This window comes from Leptonotus elevatus, chromosome 21 (genome assembly GCF_054856555.1).
Source record: "Leptonotus elevatus isolate MCC_2025b chromosome 21, RoL_Lele_1.0, whole genome shotgun sequence".
Lineage (NCBI taxonomy): Eukaryota > Metazoa > Chordata > Actinopteri > Syngnathiformes > Syngnathidae > Leptonotus > Leptonotus elevatus.
In genome coordinates, this window is record NC_141259.1 from 11,303,860 (window position 1) to 11,328,274 (window position 24,415).

At 40.3% G+C, this 24,415-nt stretch overlaps 1 protein-coding gene across 1 annotated transcript in view; it reads left to right on the forward strand.

The window, feature by feature from the left end:
• ptprn2 (protein tyrosine phosphatase receptor type N2) overlaps positions 1–24,415 on the forward strand; it is a 111,948-nt gene that overhangs the window by 64,400 nt on the left and 23,133 nt on the right. The window contains exons 12-13 of the mRNA XM_086065800.1: positions 19,833–20,048; positions 23,688–23,894. Of these exons, the coding sequence (XP_085921926.1) occupies positions 19,833–20,048; positions 23,688–23,894 (423 nt within the window). The remainder of the gene's footprint in view (positions 1–19,832; positions 20,049–23,687; positions 23,895–24,415) is intronic.

Sequence of the window (24,415 nt, forward strand, 5' to 3'; positions counted from 1 at the left end):
GCCATGTTGCAACAAGGTCTTTTTCCCGGTGTTTTCAACAAGTTTGTGAATAATGATGAAACTAAGCTATATTCTAATGTTAATTGCTGTAAAGGAAGGAAACATATACTTTTGTTTTCCTGATGGAAGAAGAGACTCTAATTTTTCTTTTGGTAAGTTACATGTTTTTATCGCACTAGAACATTATTCTGTGGGCCTTGCAAAAACAGTCAAAATCCAGTAAAACAGCCGGGGGGCTAAGGGGGTCGCTTCAGTGAAAATGGCTTGGAGTGAATGAGTTAAAAACACATTATTTTTTGGTGAGGCTGGACTTCATTTTAGTGGGGAAAGACTGTGCTACCTGCGAGTTTTACCTGCGCAGAGTAGTTCACTGCATACTGTTCATAACCTGGAAATGTCATATTACAGTAAATATATGTATGAAAAACACTTCTAGGCTATAACCATAAAACAATGCAATAAAAACCGTCAGTACGGTGGTAACTGAGCATGCCTTCTTCTAATGCACCGTAACCTCGAAAATGTCGGGACGGTCGTAAACCAAAGACCACCCCCCCCCCCCCCGTCGTTTTAAACATAACCCAGTATAACTGGAAAACAACAACTGCCTTTTTATATATGCCTATGAGGAAGAGAAATGTGTTTTGACACTTATTAAAACCAGACAAGTTCGCTCTTCTCCCCCATCGCTTGTGAGGAGCGCGCATCCTGCCATACTATACAAAGAAGCAAATACCAAACTGTATGGCATGCTATCAAAAGCATTTCTGCGGTCCAAAAAGGTCACGTGATGGTAAAAGGTTGCCGAGAAGCCGAGCCGGCGGTCGGGCTTTCATCAGCGGGGAGGCAGCTGGAGTCCTCCAAAGAGGCCGACTGACTCGGGCAGTGCTGCGGGCGCAGCGGGGGCTGCTCGGCGGTGACATTTCACATCCAGATCCGCCGCGCTAATGGCATTTCAGCCACTTTGAAATACACACAAACAGCCGCGCCGCTGAAACATTTATAGGCGTGCGATGCTTTTATTGTTTGGGTTCATGACACCGTCGGAAGGAGATTGCATAGGTTGGTGGGACAAAAAGGCAGTTGAAGGCCAATGCGCAATGGATTGGAAGCACGCCTGTGCACTCTATAGATACGCGCACAACTTAGCAAGCCATTCAGTTATGTCCAGAAATAATGATTTTTCATTGTGAAGCTTTGGAATAGTGAAAAAAAAAAACTACACATGTAGGCTATATAGTCTATTGTGCATGTGTGTATATTGGGAGTTATTCAAGGTACGAGCTGTCATTCTGCAAAAAAAAAATCTTTCTTTCACTTTCCAAGCAAAAATTTGTGAGGAACGCTGGTTGGTGGCACTGAACTCACCGAACTTCACAACAAACAAGCAGCCGTTTGGCAGATAGTGAACAATTCTTTAAAAATGAGGCTTCAAGCTGCTTGTTGCCATTCCCAGTTGAAGGTCGCTGTCCAACAAAACAAAACAGAGAAATGCACATTTAGCTTAATGCTAACAAGTAATGGGAAATTCCATAGACGGGTTCATGCATAGCATCGGTGTTGTGGTTATATAACCATTTAAAATATAAGACTTTACTTCATATATTTTATACTGTCTATATGGCCTTACAGTCAAATATTATTAAAATGAGCTTTAAAAAAAACATGAACATGCATAATGGCAATTTTTCATCCCTTGGCCTGAAAAACCGCCGCCAAAGTTGTCGCTCTCACGAGTTCGTCAGGTACAGTAAGTTGATCACCTTTGTGTTTAAAAATAAAAATACAACATCAAACCAGTAAAATTTCACGTTTAGCAACTTTCCAACATAAATAAGCTATGCTGCTAGGTTTGCAAAATTAACCGGAATTTAGGGGAGTAAATAAATATTAAAATATTAAATATATTATTATATATATTATATAATATTAAAATTTAAAGTTGGCCCTCAACAGGGAACTTGCAGTAAATACAGTTGGGGAAAATTTTATTGTAGCATAATCTTGGCTAAAACAACCAGATTTAATACAAGTACACTCTTCAATCACATGCACGCAGACTGCTTAGCCCGTATCCCACTGAGCAGCCAACGTGCAAGTGTTTTTCCAAGGTAGTGAATGTTGATTTCTTGTCAGAGTTCATTCAAGGTTACAAACGTTTTAATGTTTTTTTCTTGTCGTAATTTTTAACATCTCCAGTTGGCGACCATTAAAACTTTTGGCAAACGTCTTTGAACGCACCCTGATTAAAAAAATAAATAAATCAACATCCGCTAACCCTTGCAAACAATCAACAAATGTTCGCCGCTCAGTGGGATCTGGGCTTGATATCTTACTAAGCCGTGAGGGGTTGCGCACATAGCGCACGTTGTTTTTTTGTCAAGGTTCCTAATGAGTTGCAAAAGGTTGCAACAAGTTTTTCCTGTCAAAAATTCTTGGCAAGTAGAAAAACAGTTTGCCACAAGAATAAAACTTCCCCAGCTTTACTTCCCCATGGAAGGTTTTTGAAAATTTACCGCAAATTTTCTGTTTACGGCAACAACAAAAAACTGTATCCTGCATCCTTATGCATCAAAATTTTCAACATTTCTTTGTGAAAAGACAGACTGTCTTCAACCGTTAAAACTTTTTGGAATGTTTCCAAAATTCCCCAATTAATTTATTTATTTATTTGGTATATACAGTAAAACTGATTTTAATCAGCCTCCTGCCACAACAACAAGAAACAGTCATCCAGCATCATTGAAGTGCTTTAATGTCAACTCTTTCCATTTGCGTGTGCTCTTGATGATGTTGGTTATTACTAATGACATTCATTCAGGGCAGCTAAGGCGTAAGCATTTCATATGGCGGTGATTTAATATATTACACGTACACCCTCTTATAGTTGTAAATTCCTAATTGGCAAATGCAATATTTTTGTTAAACCTCTTAAAACAACACAATCAAATGTTTTATTTCAAATCTATTGCAGCAGAGTTTAAAAGCGACATCATAAAAACGGAATATACCCTCCAGTGGGTGAAGGCTTTCCTTCATTGGCCAACTTTTACACGGAGACGAGAAGACGCTATCCCGAAATTGACGTAAAATTGAGTTGTTGTTTTTTTTTTTTCTCTTTTCTGATTCAGCTTGGCAGACATGTTTTCGAGTACATAAGATACTCGCTGCATCCAGATCAACATGCACGGCCCTCGTGGCTCTCATGAAGGAAAATGGTCAATACGCGCTTCTCCTTTGAAGTTTCCCCCCCCCCATCGGAATGAATTGTCCTCACTGGATGGAGGAATTGCATCCGCTGCCGGTTGGTGCTTGTTAGTAATAGGCCTGCAATATTCCGCCCTTTTTTAGATTAAAGGAAAACAAAATGGGACTGATGCCGTCTGATAACAACACTACGCCGGATTTGAAAAGAGGGGGAAAAAATGGCAGGAATAAATATTCATTAGACAAAGTCTTCTAAGTAGAACAAAATACACATTTATTATTCATAAACTTCCACTGGAAGTATGAATACATTGTTGTTCAAGTTAGTGTTGCACATTTGATATCAAAGGGACATGGTCTAACCAGCTAAATATTTGAACCCGAATATTTTATTGCAAAACACTATTTGCTTTGAAACCGTCAGTTGAATGGTTCTCAAACGGGGGTCAACAAACCTCGATGGTCCACAAAAATAAATGATGCGGCGTCAAAAGTGCGTAGATAGAAGAAACATAACTAATTAACCCTCCCTCATTAATTTAACTTAGAAGAATAAGTGGTGTAATGTTACGAGAATAAAGATCCACCTTCCCTGCACACAACAAAACTAGGAGCAATTTGTTCAGATACGACCCCGCAAAATGAACAAAATCCCAGAAAAAAAGGATTAGAAAATGGCTACCTACCTGCGCGTTTGATCTGTCACAATGAAGATTAAGACTCCAGCAGGACTCTAAAATACGAACTTTTCACACAAGGGATTTTTTGGGATATATTTGCTGCATTTTGTCCATCCGAACAGAAAACAAAAACAACCATGTTGCCTAGCTTCTCAAGCCGCTAGCTTAACGCTAATGCTATATAGGAACGGAACTGTGATAAAATGACAAATGACTGCATTGTTAAATATGATCTTTACCCGCCACGTTCCTTTGAAAGCTGGCTGTTTATGCAAATGTTTTGACCGGCGCTGGTGGCATTGGGGGCCGATGGCTCGGTGCCCGGGAGAGACTGAAGGAAGGTGGGGTTGCAGGGTTGAGGCGGTGGGAGGGGGGGACCTGTGGTGTCCACAGCTGGGGTAGCATGGCAGAGGCTTTAAATGTCAGCTGGGGAGGGATGCGGATGCCATTTGGCCCGCAAAGCTGCATGCCGAGGGACTGGCGGTGGGATGCGAGAGCAGGGGGCTCACCCGCTGCCATTTATCATGCAGCTACTCGCCTAGCACATCTGGCACTTAGCTACTGGTAGCACGCTGGAAAAGCCCTCGCTGCAGGCTAACGCCGCAAAATGGCAAATGACTCAATCTAGTGTATTTGTTGTCGGATTGAAGCAGACATTTATTACAGTGTATGTCAATTGAATTATGAGAGGGTTTGCTATTTAATTAAAACATTTAAGTCTGCTCGGATGTTAAAATTAGCGCTAACTGAACACCTAACTAGCGGAATTGCACATTTTGGATTAGCGGCCGACGCTAAGCAGGAGGTTAATTATCGCTCGCTGAGCGCGCGTTGCTCCCCGTGAATTGAATGTAATCAGATGTCCGATCATCTTTTATTTATGCCGATGACCGTGATTGATGCTCCAGACGCAAACCGGCGGATTTTCTCGTTGACCTTATTGCTAATACAGTAAACCAGCTATTTGTGAGACCTTCCCTAATCTTTTTTTTTTTTTTTGAACGTCTTACATTTACTAGCATAAAACTGAACTATTCCATACTAAAAAATTATGATCACAAAATACTTTAATATCATTTCAAAGTTATTTTACAATATTACACAAAAAAAAATGGCTTAGAGATGTTTGGATTTCGAAAATTGTAACGTCCACGTTCCCCCCAGGCTAAACTTAGCTCCATCCTGACTGTCACTTCAAAATGTATCACTTCAACATACTTTTTATCAGTGGCCAACCGATTAATTAATCGAGCAATATTAGCTGTTTTAAAATCAGTCAAATCAACCTCTTGTTTTTTTGCAGAATTATTATTATTTTTTGACACAATAACATATTACTATATAAGACAATGTTAATGACCTTCAACACCCCCCCCCCCCAAAAAAACGGCTGATTTTTCTGTGTTTTTAAAGTTAACCCTATACTAAAGCACTAAGTGTTGTAAAAAAAAAAAAAGTCAACTTCTGACTGTATTTTTTAAAAATCGGCAATGAATTAGCTAATTTTAGTCGATTTTTCTCTCAATTTTAAAGTCAAACATATAGTAAAGGACAAAGTATTATTTTAAAAAAAAAAGATTCAAATGTTCTGTCTGTAATTCATATCGTTATTGTTAAAAGCTTTAAGGGACCCCAAAAAATAATATATATTTTATTTATTAGTCTGCTGTTTGATCGGTTATCAGAATTTTATTTTGCCAAATATCGGAATCGGCACCAGCCTCAAAAAATCCATATCGGTCAGGCCTTACTTTTTATTTGTATTTTTAAAAGATTATTTTTTTTTTTTTTACTATTCCGACTGTAATGTGGGAGAGCCCCACATGCGACATCACAAACCAACCCACAAGGCCCCGCCTCCTCAAGGCGCATACTTGATCTAACAAACATACATTACAATACATAAAATATTTTTTTATTAAGGATGGTCGAGTATCAATACCAGGTATCGGCATCGGTTCTTGCATACAGGCCGTCATCTTGCACCCGTTTTTGGATTAGAACTACAAATTAGAAATGAGAAGAATAAAACCTTCATGCAATTTTGAGGAAAAATGCTATATTGGGATATTTAGGTCTTTCTTTAAAATTATCTGTCATTGTTTTTTTGTTTTTTTTGGGTGGAATTTTATATATCAAAAGTACTAGTGGTATATCTGAAAAGTATCCCCCACGATGAACGTGCGTTCACTGTACCGACAAATGGGATTATCTGTTCGTTAGCAGACGCTGACACGAGCCGTACCCGTATAAACCCATTGAAATATTGATTTTGTGTCCCGTTTTCAACGCTAAATGTCGTACTTAGACTGGAGTCAATATCCAGAACAAGAAGAAAGGATTGTATTTAATTGCCGCGTGCTTGTTGATCTTGGGAAGTGGCGTCCTTGAATGCATGCAATCACACGCCAGTCACAGTTCATTACATTGAAGAGGGAGTGGGAAGGCATCACCGCGGCTTCAGCTCAGGCCTTGCGCTGTAATTATGCTCGTGGGTGAAAATAGGCCAGATTGATTGTATGCCTTTGCAACAATGAGCCGTCAATCTATCGCCGCATTGCCGAGCTATCAAAAAAAAAAAAAAAATAAAAAAACTTGACGTAAGTCATAATTAATTCTGTTTGCTGTGGCGGGCAGACGGCTGTAGACGAAGAGGTTTTTATTTAATTTATTTATTTATTTTTTAGATTGGGCTTGCTTTAGCTCCAGGGAAGACTTTTCTTCAAATGTTTTTGATTTTGGGCCAAATTTGAGTACCTTCTTTTCTCTGGTAGGCCTGAGCAATTTGGGGGGGGGAAATCATTATCACGATTATTTTGTTTGATATTAAAATCGGAAGCATTCCCACTTACGTTATTTATTCACCACACGTTTTTGCCGTGTAACAACTCTCACATAATACTTCCGATTTACATCGTTCAAATTTCAAAGTTAACTCAATATTAGAGCAATTGCCTTCCACCACAGTACCAGAGTACCTGGGTTCAAACCCCGCTTTGGACCTTATTTTAGTACTTAAGTAATTGATGTTTCAATTTACAAAATAAGCACATGTATTCAAATATTAGCATTCGGCTAATAGCACTTTGTCTAGTTGATTTCCAAAGTTTGTACTTATTCACAAATGTCAAATATATTGATGCCAAATAATTGAACAAAAATTGATATATGAAATTAAACTTGGATTGAAATCCGCTCCAAACAGAATACGAACTTTGGTCTCACACGCACTAGTCACCTGCTCTAACCACTGAGCTATAGCTGACTTGGGTTCAACTTTGAAACATTACGTAATTGTCTTGAATACTGTGGAATAATACACAAAGTTGTCAATGAAGATGAATTCATATTTTATACGTTTGATCGACATTAATGTATTTTTTTTAATTTTATGATATATTTAGTTAGTAGATATATTGAAAAATAATGTTTTTTTTAAATATATTTATAAAATGTTAAATTATGGGAAAACTAAGTATGTTGAATGAGAAAAATATAAGCCCGGTTGGGGTGAATTTTTGGAGCATGTTGAAATTGGAACGGTATAAATCGGCTATATTATGTGGGAGTTCAAACGCGGCAGAAAATGGTTAGCATTATTAAGCTAGCAGTGGTTATGTAGTTGTTTTGAATACACGATGTGTAATTCTCTTTGTTTTATGACAGTAACATTAAAAGGACAACCGGGTGTGTGGGGTTTTATGTGCGTGTGTGTGATCTGTCCCTCATCAAATTGTCCCGGCTTCATTAGCATGTGCCAAGGTTCCTCCGATTAACAGTAATTAAGGAGAGAAATCAGAAGGGCGACTCGTCAATTGAGGACACAGCTCCAGACGAGTTTACCAAGTTTACCCCCTAAGTGACCCCTACGCTGCCGTCGCCGCGGCGGTAACAGGGGCAAGAAGAAAGTCTCTCCCGAAGACACGACTATAAGGACGCGACCCTTCTGTCTATCACACGCTGCCCCCTGTGGTTCGACATCCGCAGCGACGCTCGCGCAAGGCCTGGCTGATCATGGCGGCATATGCTCGGGCAGGTGCTTTCAATATGTCCCGAGTCCAGGAACAAGTCCACACACGGGACCTTTGCCACTTAACCAGTAAAGTTTTCACACATGTTGAGCCTCTATTTACTTGCCATGAATAGCAAAAATAATTTAATTCACTCTCTTCTAAAAAAAGTTAATAGTTTAAACCATAGATATGACTCTTTATACTTTAATTTACCTTACTTCCTTGACACTAATTACTACTTTGCTAATGTTAGCATGTCAAGGGCATTTGGCATTGTTTGTTAGCATTAAGCTAAGTGGGCTTTCCTTGTTTTGGTGGTGGTGTGCTGTGAGATTTTTCTATAAAAAAACAAACAAACATGTGACTTGGCTGAATGAAGATAGGTTTATGATTTATAACATTTTCAAAAATGGACTTGTAGCGGGAAATCAGCTTGTTTTCATAGTTGCCAGTCAGTATCCCACTTTCCCAGCCTAACGAAATTATCCGGCAACGGCGCTTGCAATCATACGCTACGTCATGCCGCAGCTCACGTAGGCCCTGCCCGCCGCCGCCGCCGCCGCCAATACTTGTGCCACTTGATGTATTGTCTCGCTGTTTGCCTCCCTTTTAAAATTAATTGCAGTTTTATCTCTCCCCGAGCCTGCCGAGAACACAATAGTTTAAAAGTAGCTTGGATTGTATTCAAACAAAACAATTAAAGGCTCCCTGTTTTCCCGTCCGCGTTTAACTCTGGTCGTGATTCCTTTAGTGGTAGCGCTTCTTTTATCTGTAATACAATAGAATTCAACATGAACCAAAATGTCCTTTTGTATTGGGTCATGTTTTAATAATCATGCATCATATTTTGGACCTAGCCACGATATTTGAGGGTGAAAAATGCCAATGAATGGACAAGGAACAGAGATAGTGGAGGTAAGTTTTGAGAATTTTACATTTCTTGGCAAATCGTCACACTTTGCCACTAATTTTCGTTCACACACTGCGAAGAAAACTAAAACATTTCTCAATGAATATGTCTTCAATTGAAGGGTTTGAGACTCAATTTGACTTTGACTTAGTGTTTAACAAACCTTGACAGAAACTATTTAGTCGAGGTAGTGAGCATTTTTTTCTGTTTTTGAATGAAAATTAGCTCAAGCTAAAAATACAATTTTATAAAATCATGAAAAAATGAAGGGCACAAGCAAGGTTTGACACTCAAAGATAGACACAACAACTACGACACCATCACACTAAAAATGACAGCTAAGATATGCTAACGTTATGGTTAAGCTAACTGGTAGCTGGTTTAACTAAGCTTCGTGTTTGTTACACGTTCATTGAGAAGACAATAATCATGTCATATTAGCAATAAACAATACAGAGACTGGTTTTGTAAACATTAAAAACTGTGATAGTGAGTGTTTTAGTCCAGCTAATTAAAGCAAGTATAGACGACTAGACGCTAATTGTAGGACTAGCTAAACTTAAATAGTGACTCGACATGCTTGAAATTTAGCAAGGGGGGGGAAAAAAGAATGTCAACATGCTAGGTTTGCAACTCACAGAAAGACACAATAAGTACGACATCCATCTTCATCTGTCACTCGAGAAATTACAGCTAAGCTATTGCTAATACTACAGTTTAGCTAAGTGGTAGCTGGTGAAACATGAACTACATTAAGCTTCGTGTTGGTTAAACGTTAATTAAGAAGACGATATGGTAATCGTGCCATGTTAGCATAGTTTTGTAACCATTAAAAACTGTGATAGTGAATGTTTTAGTCCAGCTAACTAAAGCAAGTAAATGTTTGACTTGGGTAATTTTTTAAAATTGTTTTTCTGGCCTCCTGTCATGACTTGTGGTAGGTGCTAATATTTTTACACTACCAGCTAACAAACAGCCAAAGTCTAATGTCAGCAAATAGTGTTTACAGTTCCGCATTAGCATCATGTACCTGCAGATTTAACCGACATGGGGTCCACCCAAAATACTTGAGATTCAGCTGGGCTCTTTGAAACTGGCTGCAATAAATTATTCATTAAAAAAAAAAAAAAAAGTCATGAATGCCGAGGCTCCATTTGGGAAGGTGATGGAGGATCTCGCTTTGAACTACAATGCGGTAAAGAAATGTATTTTTATTTTTTCCCAGCCCCACATCCATCAGCTGGTATTGCTAAAGTGATATTAACGCGCCTTCTGGGCTTGAAATCTATTTTCAAGCGCGTTGCTTATCCGCTTACATTCCAAACTATTGCGATGTGCATCGCACTGATGTAATATCGCCGCATTAGGCGGTGCCTTCCGGTGCTGAAGCGTAACTTACACCGAGATCAAATGCAAAAAAAAAAAAAATGACACCGCTCATCCATTAGATGCAATCATCAGCACAAAAAAAAAAAAAAAGAATGCCCTGAATGTATCTTGCTTGTGTGCTTGTTTCCAAATAGTTGTTGATCAAACACCTAGAAAAGGTCCCGATTTAGCTGAATTGCACTAAGCTCGCATGTGTGTGCGTGTCAGTCTGCTGTTTTCTCCAGTCAAACGCGTCTACGTCTTGTACCCGTGCCAACGCGGTTCAAAGTGGCACGCATCAAGGTAAATCCCATCTACGGTTGTCACGCCGACGACGTTTGAAGGAGGCAGCCCACACATGCGCAACAATGCGCTCTTCAAAACGGAATGTGATAGATAGCTTGGGGAAAATAACATCCTATGTGTTAAGTTGTTAGCTGCGAGGAAGCCAAACGGCGTAATTGTCTACGGGCACGCCGTTGCTGATTATAGAAAATCGATCAAAAAGTGTGTAGCAGTGTTTTTGATAAACGACATAGTAAGCCGCCATTTTGGGTTGAAATCACCATTATAGTGTCATTTGGATCTCTTAGATGTGCTTGAAAGATGGGAATGATTGACACCGCTCTAATATCGTACAATAATTACTTCTTTTTTTTTAAACCTTTTAGCGCATCAGTATGGCACTAATATAAGTAATTATTCGCAGGGGATAAAGAATATATGACTAAGTTTTGCTATATTGTTTGTTTACATGTATTACTGTATACGGTTTGTGTACACTCCGCTGCTTAAAGGGTAACAGCACCCCAACATACAGTAGATGCTAATTAGCGTTAGCATTAACGCATTCACTCCTAGCCATTTTCACTGAAGCAACCTGCTTCTTTACTGGATTTTGACAGATTTTGCAAGGCCCACAGAATATTGTGTTCTATTGCTATAAAAACATGGAACATACCAAAAGAAAGATTAGAGTCTCTTCTTTCATAAAAAGTATACTTGTATCTGTTTACGTTTTGCAGCAATTAGCATGAGAAAATAGCTAAGTTTCATTATTATTCACAAACCTGTTGAAAACACTGGCAAAAAGAGTTTGTTGCAACGTGGCCCTGGCTGATCTCTTATACTTTGCTGCCACCTGCTGGCCTCTTTTTTTTTGTAATAACTACCATTGCTTTAAGCGACCTCTTCATGTCAGCTGTATCAAAGCGTTTTTTGGGAGTGAAAAACAAAGTATTAAAAAAACGTATTTATGCGTTTTTTGGTTTTAAATGAGTTAAGCTAGCAGCCTGAAAACAACTGAGTAGCATTAAAGCCTCTTTTTTGAAGAATTGTTCACCAAATACACTAAAGGAGGATTGTTAAAAAAAAAAAAAAAAACACACACAAATAAGTCAGTGGGCCACTGTCTTGATATTTTCAAGCAAAACATGAACGGTTGCGCATTAATGCTCCGTGGCGTGCTTGTAAACAGTCGAAGGTGAAAGCAAACAATCCAACTTGTTATTGTCTCCTGATCCCTTCTCAGTGGCCACCGCCACCATCCCAGGAAGTGCACTTGATCCTGACATTTGCTTAACATTCATCCTTCCTCGCTTTTTTTTCTCTCTCCGCTGTTGTTTGAACACGTGCACCTGCTTCTCCATCTGTTTTTTTCCCCCCTTCTTTTCATTATTAGAAATATGAAACGTGTCATGGAGGCAAACACCGGCGCGCGGCGAGGAGTGCTCGGACAGATAAGCCTCGCCGGATTCTCGGCGACTGTCGGAACACGCGACACCTTGAAGAAGTACTTACTGCCGGATCAAGCAAGCGCGACGCCATAAATATATCAATATTTTTACAGCCGCTGACCATGGGAGAGTTTCAGTATGTTCTCGCCGGGGTTTTTGTCAGAACGTATCGATGCACGTCAAACGCTGCCGGCGTGATAGCCATTAGAGCTGGCGCCCGCCGGGGGGATGCGACGTGACTTGTGACAGCACGGGCCTCGCGCTCGGAACGTGTGAAAATGTTTCCATTTGCGCCCCCGGTTTGTGACAGGAAACAAGCGGCAAACTTTTAATTGACCCTTTGCTAAGCCACGCCCACCAGAAGCATTTCTTTTGTTCTATTGGTGAAACCATAAAGAAACGGAAGAAATGATGCTAGTATCTCAAGGCTCCACTGTGGTAAGTTTAGATAGGTTGCTGCTGTTTTGGTTCGCAAAAGAGGCGGAGGTAATTATAGCTGCTACATGTTTTTTTTTCCTGATGGGAAAACCAAGGTGTCTATTTGAGGGAGGCATTTATTTGTCTGACGCAGTGGTGCTGGGAGGAGGCAAAATCTTGTCATCTTGTGCTGGCAGGTGGTTGACCGGGGGTGTAAAGAATAGAGGACAAAAATGATAGCTTTGGATTCTTTGCAGTCAGAAAAAGCCTCTCCACGTCAGTCACACTAATCGTCTGCTCTTGTATCCGTCGCCAATCTCTGCAAAATTCTTCTCTTCAGCTGCAGATAAGCCCGCTATGGACCACATTTGTGCCCTATGGCAGGCGGGAAAACCAAGTTTTGAATAATTCCTGTTAAATGAGGGCATGACAGAGATTGTTACTGAGGGTGACAAAATGATATTAGAGGAAGGGGGAGACGTTTTTATGCATTTCATAGCCCAAAATAATAAAATCCACTGAAAAAAAAAACTGACTTTGATTGAGACAAACTGAAAAAAATGTTAGCGGGGTTAAGAGAGATGTGATAATGCTAAGAGTTATCTATAAAAAAAATAATTGGTAATGTCATGACAAAAAAAGTGGCATTTTTATGAGAATAAAGTAATATTACGGGAAATAAGTCCTAACATCGCCAGAGGTGGCAAATCCAGGTCTAGAGAGTAAAAACCCTGCCACAGTTTGGCTTTAGCCCCAGGTGCTAGCTAGCTAGCTCCCTAACTAGCTCCCATGTTGCTCTTTTACCTGCTAGCTTGCTAGCATCAATGGCTAAAGCCAAACCGTGGCAGGGTTTTTACTTTCTGGACCTGGATTTGCCACCTCTTAACATCGTTATATTTTTAGGAATGTGAGTGAAGACGCGAAAATAAATGTCAGAATTGTATTTAATTTCAAGAGTTGACCCAATAGACCCAATTTTACTTTCGTAGTGAGTTAAAATTACAATAAACAAATATCAAATTTATCATTTTCATAATTTCACACTATTTCCTGTGGCATTGTGATCGTTCCTAACATTCTGTCCCAATTGCTCTGTTTGGGAATCCTCGAATGTTTGCGATGTTCTTCAAAGGTGTTGCGTGTGTTTTTTGTTTGCTTTTTAACGATATTTTGGACACTGCTCGCTGGTCAGCAAGTTCGTTTTTTTCCCTCCTTTTTTTGTTCTCCTCTTCACATTGCCACCTCCAGCTGTCACACAGAGGGACAATAGAGGAGAGGTGGGGGTGCTCTTTGAATGGAAAAAATAAACTGGAGAGCCCCCCCCCCCTCCCTAACTCCAAGCGCCACCTCCTCCACCCCTCCCCAAAGACTCGTCATCTGCATTTGACAGGACCCCTGTTCTCCTGTCTTCACCGCCCCTTTTCTTTCTCTGTACTCTCCATAATCCTCTGCTCTCTCTCTTTCTCTTTCTCTCTCACTCCCTCTCGCTCTCTCGCTTTCTGCTAAGTGCAGCTGTTGCTCTCCATTGGAGATTCTTTTAAACACGCTGATTGCTAATTAGGATAGCATTTTAGCTCAGAAATGTGCACTTTTTCTTTTACGAGACGCAGGCAGATGTTGGAGGCGTTTGAACAATTAGGCGCTATTTGCATTGGGGTTGTTACATTGGATTTTTACTGTAGCCTCTCAAACCTCGATGTGAAGCATGGTGGGGACTTATTACATTAACTCCCTACATTTGGAAACATGTCTGTACTATTTATTTGACTTAACGCAGATTTGATTGGCTGGATCAGATCGGCAGATATTTGGCAATCAATTTACCAATCGATCAATGCGAAATCAAATTAATTTGACCCAACCATGGTTTTATTTAAGAGAATAGTTTGATGATGTTGTTCACAAGAATGCAATTCTGTTCCTATGATGTACCGTAACGCGATTTCATACATACGGTAAGTCAGAACGTGTGATAGTCTTTCGCTAATTGAGTCTTATGCCATTTAGCCAAATGTGTAATCACATCAAAATTGATTTTACATATTAAACGCGTTTTACTGTAGTATCATTGACGTCAGTGAATGTGTTAGCTAGTTGTGAACGTTAGCATTAGCGTGCCATCAGCAGCTTGTGCATATGTGCTTAGGCTATGTGTGTTTTACGTTTGTTCAATAAGTGCACTAGTGACTACGCCTGACCACTTGCTGGGCTATTACAGTAAGTTCTTACTAGCAACGGAAAAGCTATTTTAAGTTGGCTAATGTGTTACCTTCTAATGCTGTTGTGGCCTTATATGAGGGAATTTTTACATGTTGGCTAAGAATGATTTGTGGCAAATTTGTTATGTATTATATGTCAGCCAAAGATCTGAAGAGTCACAAGTAACTAAAGTAGCTAATTTAGCATTATTTCGTTAGCCAGTTCACAATGTCGCGAATGTGTTGCGTCTTGTCAGCCTAAAAAACAAAAGGTACAAATCTGAAAAGAGAAATACTAGTAAGCAAATTAGCTCACTTAGCATTTTTCGTTAGCATATTCACAATGTTAGCAAAGCTATGAGAACCTTTAGCTAGCACTTAAACAGCTACATGGGACATTTATATATTATATTTTCTTTCTTTTGTACTTAGATACATTTCAGTCTGTACTTTTTTTTACTTATCATAGGAACAGGATTATCTATACTTCTACTGAAGTAGCGAGTGTGGGTACTTTTCACACCTCTGGATTTGAATGCAAAAAAAAAAATGGGAGAAAAAGGCGCCACTTTTGAGGAATCATGCAAGCTCCTCTTCAGAAAAAAAATTAAAAAAAAGCAAAGGAAAAGCCTGAGAAAACAGCACAGCAAACACAGAGACCCCCGGTCGCTCAACAAATGAGCGACGAGACCTTGCGTCCATTCACTCCCCCACCCCCCTCCCTCCCCAATCGACACCCCCTCATCCTCCCACTTCGGCCCGCAAGCCTATTAGCCAGGCATCGCTCCTCCGACATTCACCGTCGACAACATGTGGAGGCGTCGCCATGGCAACCCCTGGATATGACATGTGCGACCGATGGAGGGGGGCTGAATATAAGGAGGGGCTCAGCCTTAACTAAAAAAAAAAAAAGAAAAAAGAAAAAAAAGGAAGATAGAGGCGAGAGAAGAGGGAGCTCAGCACCTCCCCGTCTCTTTTCACCAGGACGGCGGCGGTGCTGAATGGACTCGCTCTTCAGGGGCTTCTGCACATTCTTCCGCGGCTCGGAAAATCAGGCGGGCATATCCCGCATTCTTCTCTCCTTTTTCTAATGCACCCCCCTTTTTTTTTTTCGCTCCTTTGTTGAGACCCTCACTGGGGAACTTTTTTTTTTTTGGGTGTCGGTGGGGGTTAGGGAGTGGGCGGCCCGGGGACGCATAAACGCGCCTCGGAGCTGCGACCGGCATCAGTGTGTAGTAAGCGCCTCTGGAATACAAGACGATGCCGTCTATCCTGCCCGGCGACATGGATTCCGGTAATTATTATGATCTTTCCCCCTGATGTTTTCTGCATGTTGAAATTTTGGGGAGGAACACTGAAAACTTGTGTTGGTGATGATTTTGGTGCGATTCTCGGTGATCATCCCTTCGACACCCCCCCACCTTTTTTTCATACAAATGGGTGTGTAGATGCAACCATTAATTTTCTATGATAACAAAACTGCCTAGCGAGGACTTAAGTTGCAGTGAACATCATTTCCATGAAATTAATTCAAACTGTACAAATTTTGAGTTTTGAAAAGTAGGAGACTATCCTAGTATTTAATTACTGCATGTGATACTATCACAAAGAATTTTTGCGCTGAAAATACATTTTGCCGTGAGTCAACGCACCACAGCCTGACCTTTCTTCTCCCTTCATTTGAATAATCCAAAGCACCCCCTCACCCAAAAAAAGAAAAAAATCCATCATCCATCTGACTCGGGTCTTTTTCTCTCATTTGACAAATGTAGCACGGTCGGGCTGTAAACGGCAGTGGAAGATGCGCTTTTATGTATTTGATTGGGCTTTTACACAAGCTTCATTGGAAGACGTAAATGTTCAGTTGTTGCTTAACTTTTGAAGCTTTTCAGCCCATGCATCCCCTTGGACATCCATTTGGCGCACCCCCTCCAAAAAAAGAGAAGATGATAACGTTCAGTCTAATGCGATCGTTCTCAAATATTAAGTTATTAATCAACCAACGGCTCGAAAATAAATAAATAATGAAAGTCTTTGCCATAAAATTTAAGATGCGCACCGCCTAAAGAAAAAAAACTCCAACTAAACAACCAAAATCATTTGGAACATTTAAATATTCATCCTTATTTAATTTTAACACATAATCTACATCCCCCAAATCATTTAGAAAATCTAAATTCAGTCTTTAGCCACGCACCCCCTTGAAAATCAAGTTGGCACACCCCCTCCCAAAAAAATGGTAACATAAACATTCAGTCTAATGGAGCCCTTTTAACATTCTAAGCCACGAACCAGCAAGCCAAAAAGAAAATAATCATTTGGAAATCTTTCCCCAAATTTTAAACCACGCACCCCCTTCAACATCAAGATGAGGTTGACACACCCCCTCAACAAAAATGTATTTGGAAGACCTAAGCATTCAGTCTAATGGAGTCCTTCCAAGATATTAGACCACGAACCAACCCCTTCTAAAAAATAAAAAATAATAAAAAAAATAATAAAAAAAGGATCTTTCCCAAAATCTAAAGCCACGCACCCCCTCCATCATGCAGACTGCGTTTGCGCACCCCCTCATGTAAATAAACAATAAAACTGGCTATCATGATGAACTACATTTTTTTATTTTGTGCCGAGATCTTTGCACCAGAATATCTCTCCACTTTTTGAATTCTACGCACCTCCGGGAGGTGCATGCGCACCACAATTTCTTGGCTCTGATGGATTGGTTTAATGTGCTCCAAAATCTAATTTGCCGTTCAATCTTTAATATACTCACATTTCACTTGCTTGTAGTAAAAGAAAAGAAAATGAGGCTCGGTCTTGGTCTTTTTTTTTTTTTTTTATGTTTTAATTTCATTCTTGCTGTCAGAGTGAAGTAGGGTTAAATCTCTTTTTTTTTTCCCCCCCTCTCGACATGGTGACTTTTGTTTTCTTCATTTATTTGTGATGTTAGAGAGGATTATAATGGCTTCTCAGAATAAAGCCTCTCAATGGAAATGTCGCCATTTGGATGGGCGCCATTTCTCCCCCCTCAGTCCGATCCCCTTCAAAGCGCCGATCCTTGATTGAAACGACCAGCAATCAGCGGCGGTCTGGCCCACTATCGAAAAAACAACCCCTTAAAACTGGCAAGGTCAAGCTAGAAGCATCTTGGGGGTTTTTTTTCCCCCCAGAATGCTCTGACGAGTTGTCGACTCACCACATCTTTCACTATTAGGAGTCTCCTAATGCGTATTTGTTACTGATTTTTTTTTTTTAATGGGTTCAGATGCGGTGATTTTGCAGACATTTTGTGTCCTGTGTCCAAATGTAATGCGGTAAAGAACATCTATAACATTTCATGTATGATTAATAATCCCCTCAATTAGTGCTTGTAGTTATGCTGTTAAAATTAGGAGCATTGGGAATTTATCACCAAAGCAAAAAGCCACGGGTGGACCAATTATCAGCATGCACGTCGAGCCTTTATGCCGTGTTTTTCTGAAACGTTTTGACCACCTGCCCCGCCCTCACCATCATACACCAAATAAACATCAAAACCAGGTGGTTTAATGCCAACAAAGGCATCATGTTCTGTCAAATTGAACTAAAACGCCATATCAAAGATTCACTAGTGTAGGCCTGGTGAAGCAGCATGTGGCTCAGTGTTTTTTTTTTTTTAATGAGCATCTTCCTAGTACCTGTAAACAATTGTATGTTTGTGATCATGTTGCAGCTCGTATGTGACCTTGCGTTTCTGCTCAATGCAATTTATGCTTTTTTGAGGAATGGAACAATTTTATGTTTGCCGTCACGTCACGTTTTATTTTAGTGTGCCAGACCTCGTGTGTCTGTTCTATGAAATTTCTCCTTTTTTTTTGGTATGTTTGTGATCACAATGTGGCTCATTTTTTGCTCAATGCAATTTCTACTTTTTCGTGGAATGGAACAATTGTATGTTTGTGATCACGTGGCAGCTCATTTTAGTGTTACTGGAGCTGCTGTGGTACTCGTCAGACCTTGTGTGTCTGCTCTATGAAATTTCTCCACTTTTAAGTCACTGAACGATTGTATGTTTGTAATCACGTGGCATCTCATTTTAGTGTTACTGGAAGTGCTGTGCACATGTGACGGGAACTGCCGCGTTCCACGCTGCATTCAGTTCATCTGCTCTATACAATTTATTTTTGCTTTTTTTTTACGTACAGTTGTATGTTTGTGATCATGGGGAAGCTTGTGTAGTATACTAATGGAAGCATCTGCCATGTTAGTCAGAAGACCTTGTAGACTGCATTCTGGTTTCTGCTCTATGCTATTTCTCTTTTTTTTCTTTTCTTTTTTGAAATCACTCAACAATTGTATGTTTGGAATCACGAGGCAACTTGTTTGCGTGTAGTGTGACAGCAGCTGGCGTGTTAGTCATAAGACCTTGTACGTACGCTGCGTTCTGTCTGCTCTTTGCAATCTCGTTTTCCACTGTTAATTACAGAAATATAGAAAAACAAAATCCCTGGCTTAACAAACTTGTATGCCGACAATTTCTTTCTCTTTGGATCAGAACTTTACTTATTTTTTTTTTTTGTTATATTGTTTTTAATCCGTACCACAGTCCTCGCTGTCCATTGGCCGTGCACTTACTTCGCAGCCTAATCCAGCCAGGAGCTAATTAAGCTCGCAAGCTTTTAGGCTGCCGACCTCTATGCAGCTGCACAGTGCCTGGCCTGGCCTTGCCAGCTCTAAATGGGATTGTGAATGTCTGTAGTGGGAGGCCATCGTGGACGAGGGGGGCTGGGGTACGAGGGCTAGTCTGAATGCACATTATGAGCTGGCTAATGAGCAAGGGGGTGCGCGGACTGAGCTGGACAAGCCGGATCGCATTTTTTGTTCCAAAAGAGAAGCCTTTAAGTATGAAAACTGATAATGGCATGTTATAAGCATGTCTGGGTTAAACGATTGAGGGCTTTTATAGCAGAACCTCCGAGGATTTGTTTGTTTTTCAAATTGCATGCAGTGCTTTTGTTTGGCTAAATATTGACCTTCAAGAAGTAGGTTGCCCATAACTGTAGCAGGTAAATGTTTAACAATGTTAAAACAGCAAAATTACAATACCAAAAAAAAATATATATATATTGAATATTTTTATAATTAAAATGAATTAAAAATATATATATTTAAAATAATATGACCAGAGGCATAAAAAAAATATATTGATAAAATAATTTGTCATAAAATTGTATGATTATTTTGGGACTTTTGAAAAGTCCACAAGCTGGAGATTTGATGCGTTTTGACTGTCGCTCTCCCCCCTTCTCGCATGTCCACAGAGGGGCAGCCTGAGCCACATCCCGGTGGTGAAGGAGACCCGGGTGGAGTCGGGCCAGCTGGTGATTCTGTCGGTGCTGTGCGTGCTCTTCATCCTGGTGGTGCTGGTGGTCTCAACCACCTTCTTCTGCGTTCGCCAGCGCTCTCACCTGCGCATGAAAGAGAAACTCTCCGGCTTTGGCACTGACACCGGCAGCGATGCCACGGCAACCTATCAGGTTTGGAGACGCCACCTCTTACGCTCGCCGTTAGCCAATAGGGAGCCGGCGTGCTCGAGCTGTCGTCTGCCATTGGATGCACACACGTACACGTTAATGAATTTGATGACCTTTTTAATTGTATTTACACATTTACATGTGATATTCTATTCTATTCACTTTTTTTCTCATGGCACAGTTGAGAATTAAAAGCTGGTTAAACTGTACAATACTTCCTCAAGAATTTTTTTACAGCAACCTATTATACTTTTTTTTATGATTGAGACACTTGGAATCATATAAAAAAAAGTTCCACCATCATGACCAGAATTATAATACAGTAACTAGTAGGCCTAAGGGTTCATCAAAAACTGCACTTAAATATGGAAACTGTGCTTAAATAGTGATTCAATTCAATTGCATTGCATGTAAAGTTTTTTTTTTTTTTAATGGGACCTAAGTAAACATATAAAGCCAAACAAGCTGGTCAAACTGGTCTAAGTTAAATACAACTGAGCTGTGCTTAGGTTGGGAATGAGAATCACGGCCTTAAATAATTTAAACTTCACACATTCAGAGCTGAATCTAAATTGCTGGAGCGGAGAATTACCTCCAGCATAAAGAGCACCGATTTGTCTTCATATAGAGAGACTGTGTAAAAAAACAACAACAACAACACAACACAGTTTATAGTTGTACCATCCCACATGCTTTGAAGAAGCGTGGAAGGCATCTTAGTAAATATATTGTAAAATCCCATCAAAAAGACCTTCAGCATTAAGCGGTGGTGCGAATGCTGAACTGTATTGTCAAGATGCGTTTGTCGCCACTGTGACCTATTCCTCCTCCTCCCCATGGGCTTGGCTGGCCAGGAGAAATATTGATTCACCACGTTGGGGCTCAGCTGTGCACGCTGTGGCACTCAGAACACATTTAGCTTGTGTGACTTGTTAACATTTTCAATATTTAATCAGGTTTACCCGTCTTAGGCCGACGAAGGAAAAACATTCAGGAAGGTCACGTAGAATTATTATTATTATTATTATTATTATCATCGTTATTATTTATTTATTTACTTTCAAATTTATATATATATTTTTGTATTATTATCATTATTATTTATTTATTTTATGTATTTATTTTTGCATGTAAGCAGTGCAATGTTGTATAAATGAACGTATGCAGTCAGTGAGAGTTCAACAGTTTTGACCAATTCAATTGACGTTGTTCCGCTCTTTCTGTTGTACGCACCTTGGCCACCTGGGGGCAGCGTACTAGAGACATGTTGTATATGGGTATAATGTACATGGTACTTCCTCAGAAAACCTGCCATATAGTAGTAATACTAGTTCATTCTTCACAAGGGATAAAGAATATATGCCTGTGAGTATTGCTATATTATCATTCTACATGTGTCGATTGACTGTGCGTTCAAATAGTTAAAATGACTGCGCCACACCTGTTGCTAACTATCAGCAAGTCAACGGCGTTTTGCATTGTTTGTTAGCATTAAGCTAACCGGACTCTGAATGTTGGTGATTCGCGTATGCGTCCAAAATGTCCATCCCTAGTGCAAGAGCGTGCGTTCTTAATGTTTCCTCTTGTTGTTATTCTCACTTTGAAAAGAGGCCCGGGTCGTAAAAAACCCGTCGGTATCTCCCCTCTGCATCCAGGCCGGGGCTCAGCTTCCCGCTCGGTGGCGGAGAAGTCGAATGAATTATGAGGTGGACTTGGATGTTGCCCCAAGGCCAAGGCTCGGGGCGCCGCTTCATGACTCTAATCATTAAAGTCTTGACGGTGTTTGGGGGGGGGGGGGGGGGGGGTTGGTATCCAGGAGCAGGCCTAAGCAGGCCCTGCAGCCCTCGGGGAAATATCACGTTGATAGATCAGCGGATAGCGCGTGCCGCCTTCCACAATGCCTTTTCGGAGGCTTCGGCTGTTATTGAGCATGGAAATGAATTCTAAAGGAAGTGCCTGGCCCAAACGTTACACGATGGTTTTTAAAGATTGCGCTGACTTGAACAGATAAGAAATGAGACATAGTGTCAGACATAGAATAGGATCGAGGAAGCCTTTATTACTCGCGCCGTGGGGAAATGAAGTTTTTTAACGGCAGTGGAGAGTAAAGGTACACAAGGAATAATCATATCAAAGAATCAAAAAAAAATATGTGTTCATATTTATTTGGAATACGACTAAGCAGAAAGTACTTGGAAAATAGACTTGAATAATCAATAGTGAATGGAAACAAAAGTAGTGTGAGTATTGTATAAAGCAACTGTATGCAGATCAACAAACTGTACTGCACGTGTATACAGCAAAGAAGGTGTAGCGGCAATTTCACATGAATAATGCAGATTTGAATGTATAGAAAAGGCAGCAAGAATTGTCAGCAATATGGAGGGACTTCAAAGTATCAATAAATACAGGGTGACACCAAAAAAACGGGAACTTTTTAACAATCCCCAAAAAATAGATTATTCATAGTAATTGAAACCTTAAAACGTGCCATTTACAATTAAACAATTCCAAGATTGTTTCTTAAATGACATGTTTTTTGTGTCACCCTGTACTATATCGTCACCCTCTTAAAATAATTGCCCAAGTCTTTTTTTCTTTTTGCCTAAATGCTTAATTTTTTTTGTGTTTCCTGAAAAATGTGAAAAAATGACTTAGTTGATTATTTGAAGGTGTCGATATTAGGGGTGTAACAAAAACTATTAGAATAAAAAAATAATAATCTGTATTCATTTAAATGGTGTGCGTGCATGAAATCATCCCACTTTATAATTTTTGACCACACTTGATACTTTTTGTCTTTCACTCCATGTGAAATGTCCGCCACACGTTCTTGACCTCATTATCCCTCAATGTGGTGACATTTCATTTGTCGACGTTAAGACCTGGCCACCTCAGATCATGATTGTGTTCCGTGAACTACAAATAATCCCCAAAAGTTCAAACGACCACGTGTCTAATTTGGATAATGAATGGATGGATATAAAGAAAAATCAAACAATATGTTGATGGGAATCATGGCTGTGACGTATATGCGCATATAATCATGTATTGCGAAACAAAAACATTATTTTTTGTATCTTTTTAATCAGTAGACAGCGGTCCGTCTTCATATTTTGAATGCACGGTGGTGCAATCCTAAAAAAGCTGAGTCACTTGAAAAGTTGTAATCTTGATCTAAAAGTAGGGTGAAGCACTTTTTTATTGGCAAACAGAAGATATCCATCAGAATATAATGCATGAATGCATCCCAGTCCCGGCTGGTTATTTGAATGATGGATGTGCGCCGCTGCTTTGTTTTGGGGAAAGGTTCCTTAATCCATCATTTAAATGTCTGATTTGTTTGACGAGTGTGTGCTGTGGAATATTGTTTTTTTTTGTTTTTTTAACAATCTCACAATCAGCGCCATGCTTCTAACGGATAGAAAATGACATAAAAGGCCTTTATTAGTCCTGCAATGAGGCAATTCCAGTTTTACGGCAGCAAAGCGGACAGCAGCGGCACAAATCATTTGCATAACACATCAAACGATGAGACCGAGCAGAATGGCAGCAGCATTGTTGGTGTATGCACGGGATCAATACAGTCTATGCGGATGTGAATGTCTCCGTACATGACGTTTTTCCAATTTCCCTTTGTAGGAGCTGTGTCGCCAGCGTATGGCCATCCGGGCGTCGGAGCGCGTGGAGCGTCCGGAGACGCTGCGCCACTCGCGCCTCAACAGCGTGTCGTCCCAGTTCAGCGACGGCCCCGGGGCCGGCAGCCCGTCCACGCGCAGCAGCACCTCCTCCTGGTGCGAGGAGCCCGTGCCGTCCAACATGGACATCTCCACGGGTCACATGATACTGGTGAGCAGTGAGATCTTGTGGGCGTGTGCTACTTCATTCTCAACTAGTTTTGTGTCTAAAATAGTGCTGCCAATGTTGTTAGCAATTCGGGTTGTTACATTACGGTGTATATCGGTGGCGGTTTCTGGTATGTGCAATATGTGCGGCATTTCAGAAAATGGTATGTGAAATTGTTTATTTTGTAAATCATTGGCGGTTTGTTTGGAGAATTTGCATTATCTCGTGGAGACGTTGGAAGCGGTCTTCAATTGCTAATTTTGTGCTAATAAACGTTGAAGTCGAAAGTCATCGTCAAGGAAGTAAGACATTATCTGTATTTGGGGGAGGAGCTAATGTTAGCTTGTTGATGGTAGAAAGTACAAAAGGAAGGTCGCGCGCCGACATTCAGCATTTATGATGGCATCGGACGTTTTTGAAAATCAGATGAGAGATCAATTTGAAACCGTGTTAGCTTCGGGGAACGACTCAAATTTTCATCAAAATTCAGAAGAGAGGCCTCTGACCCTGGAAATGTTGCACTT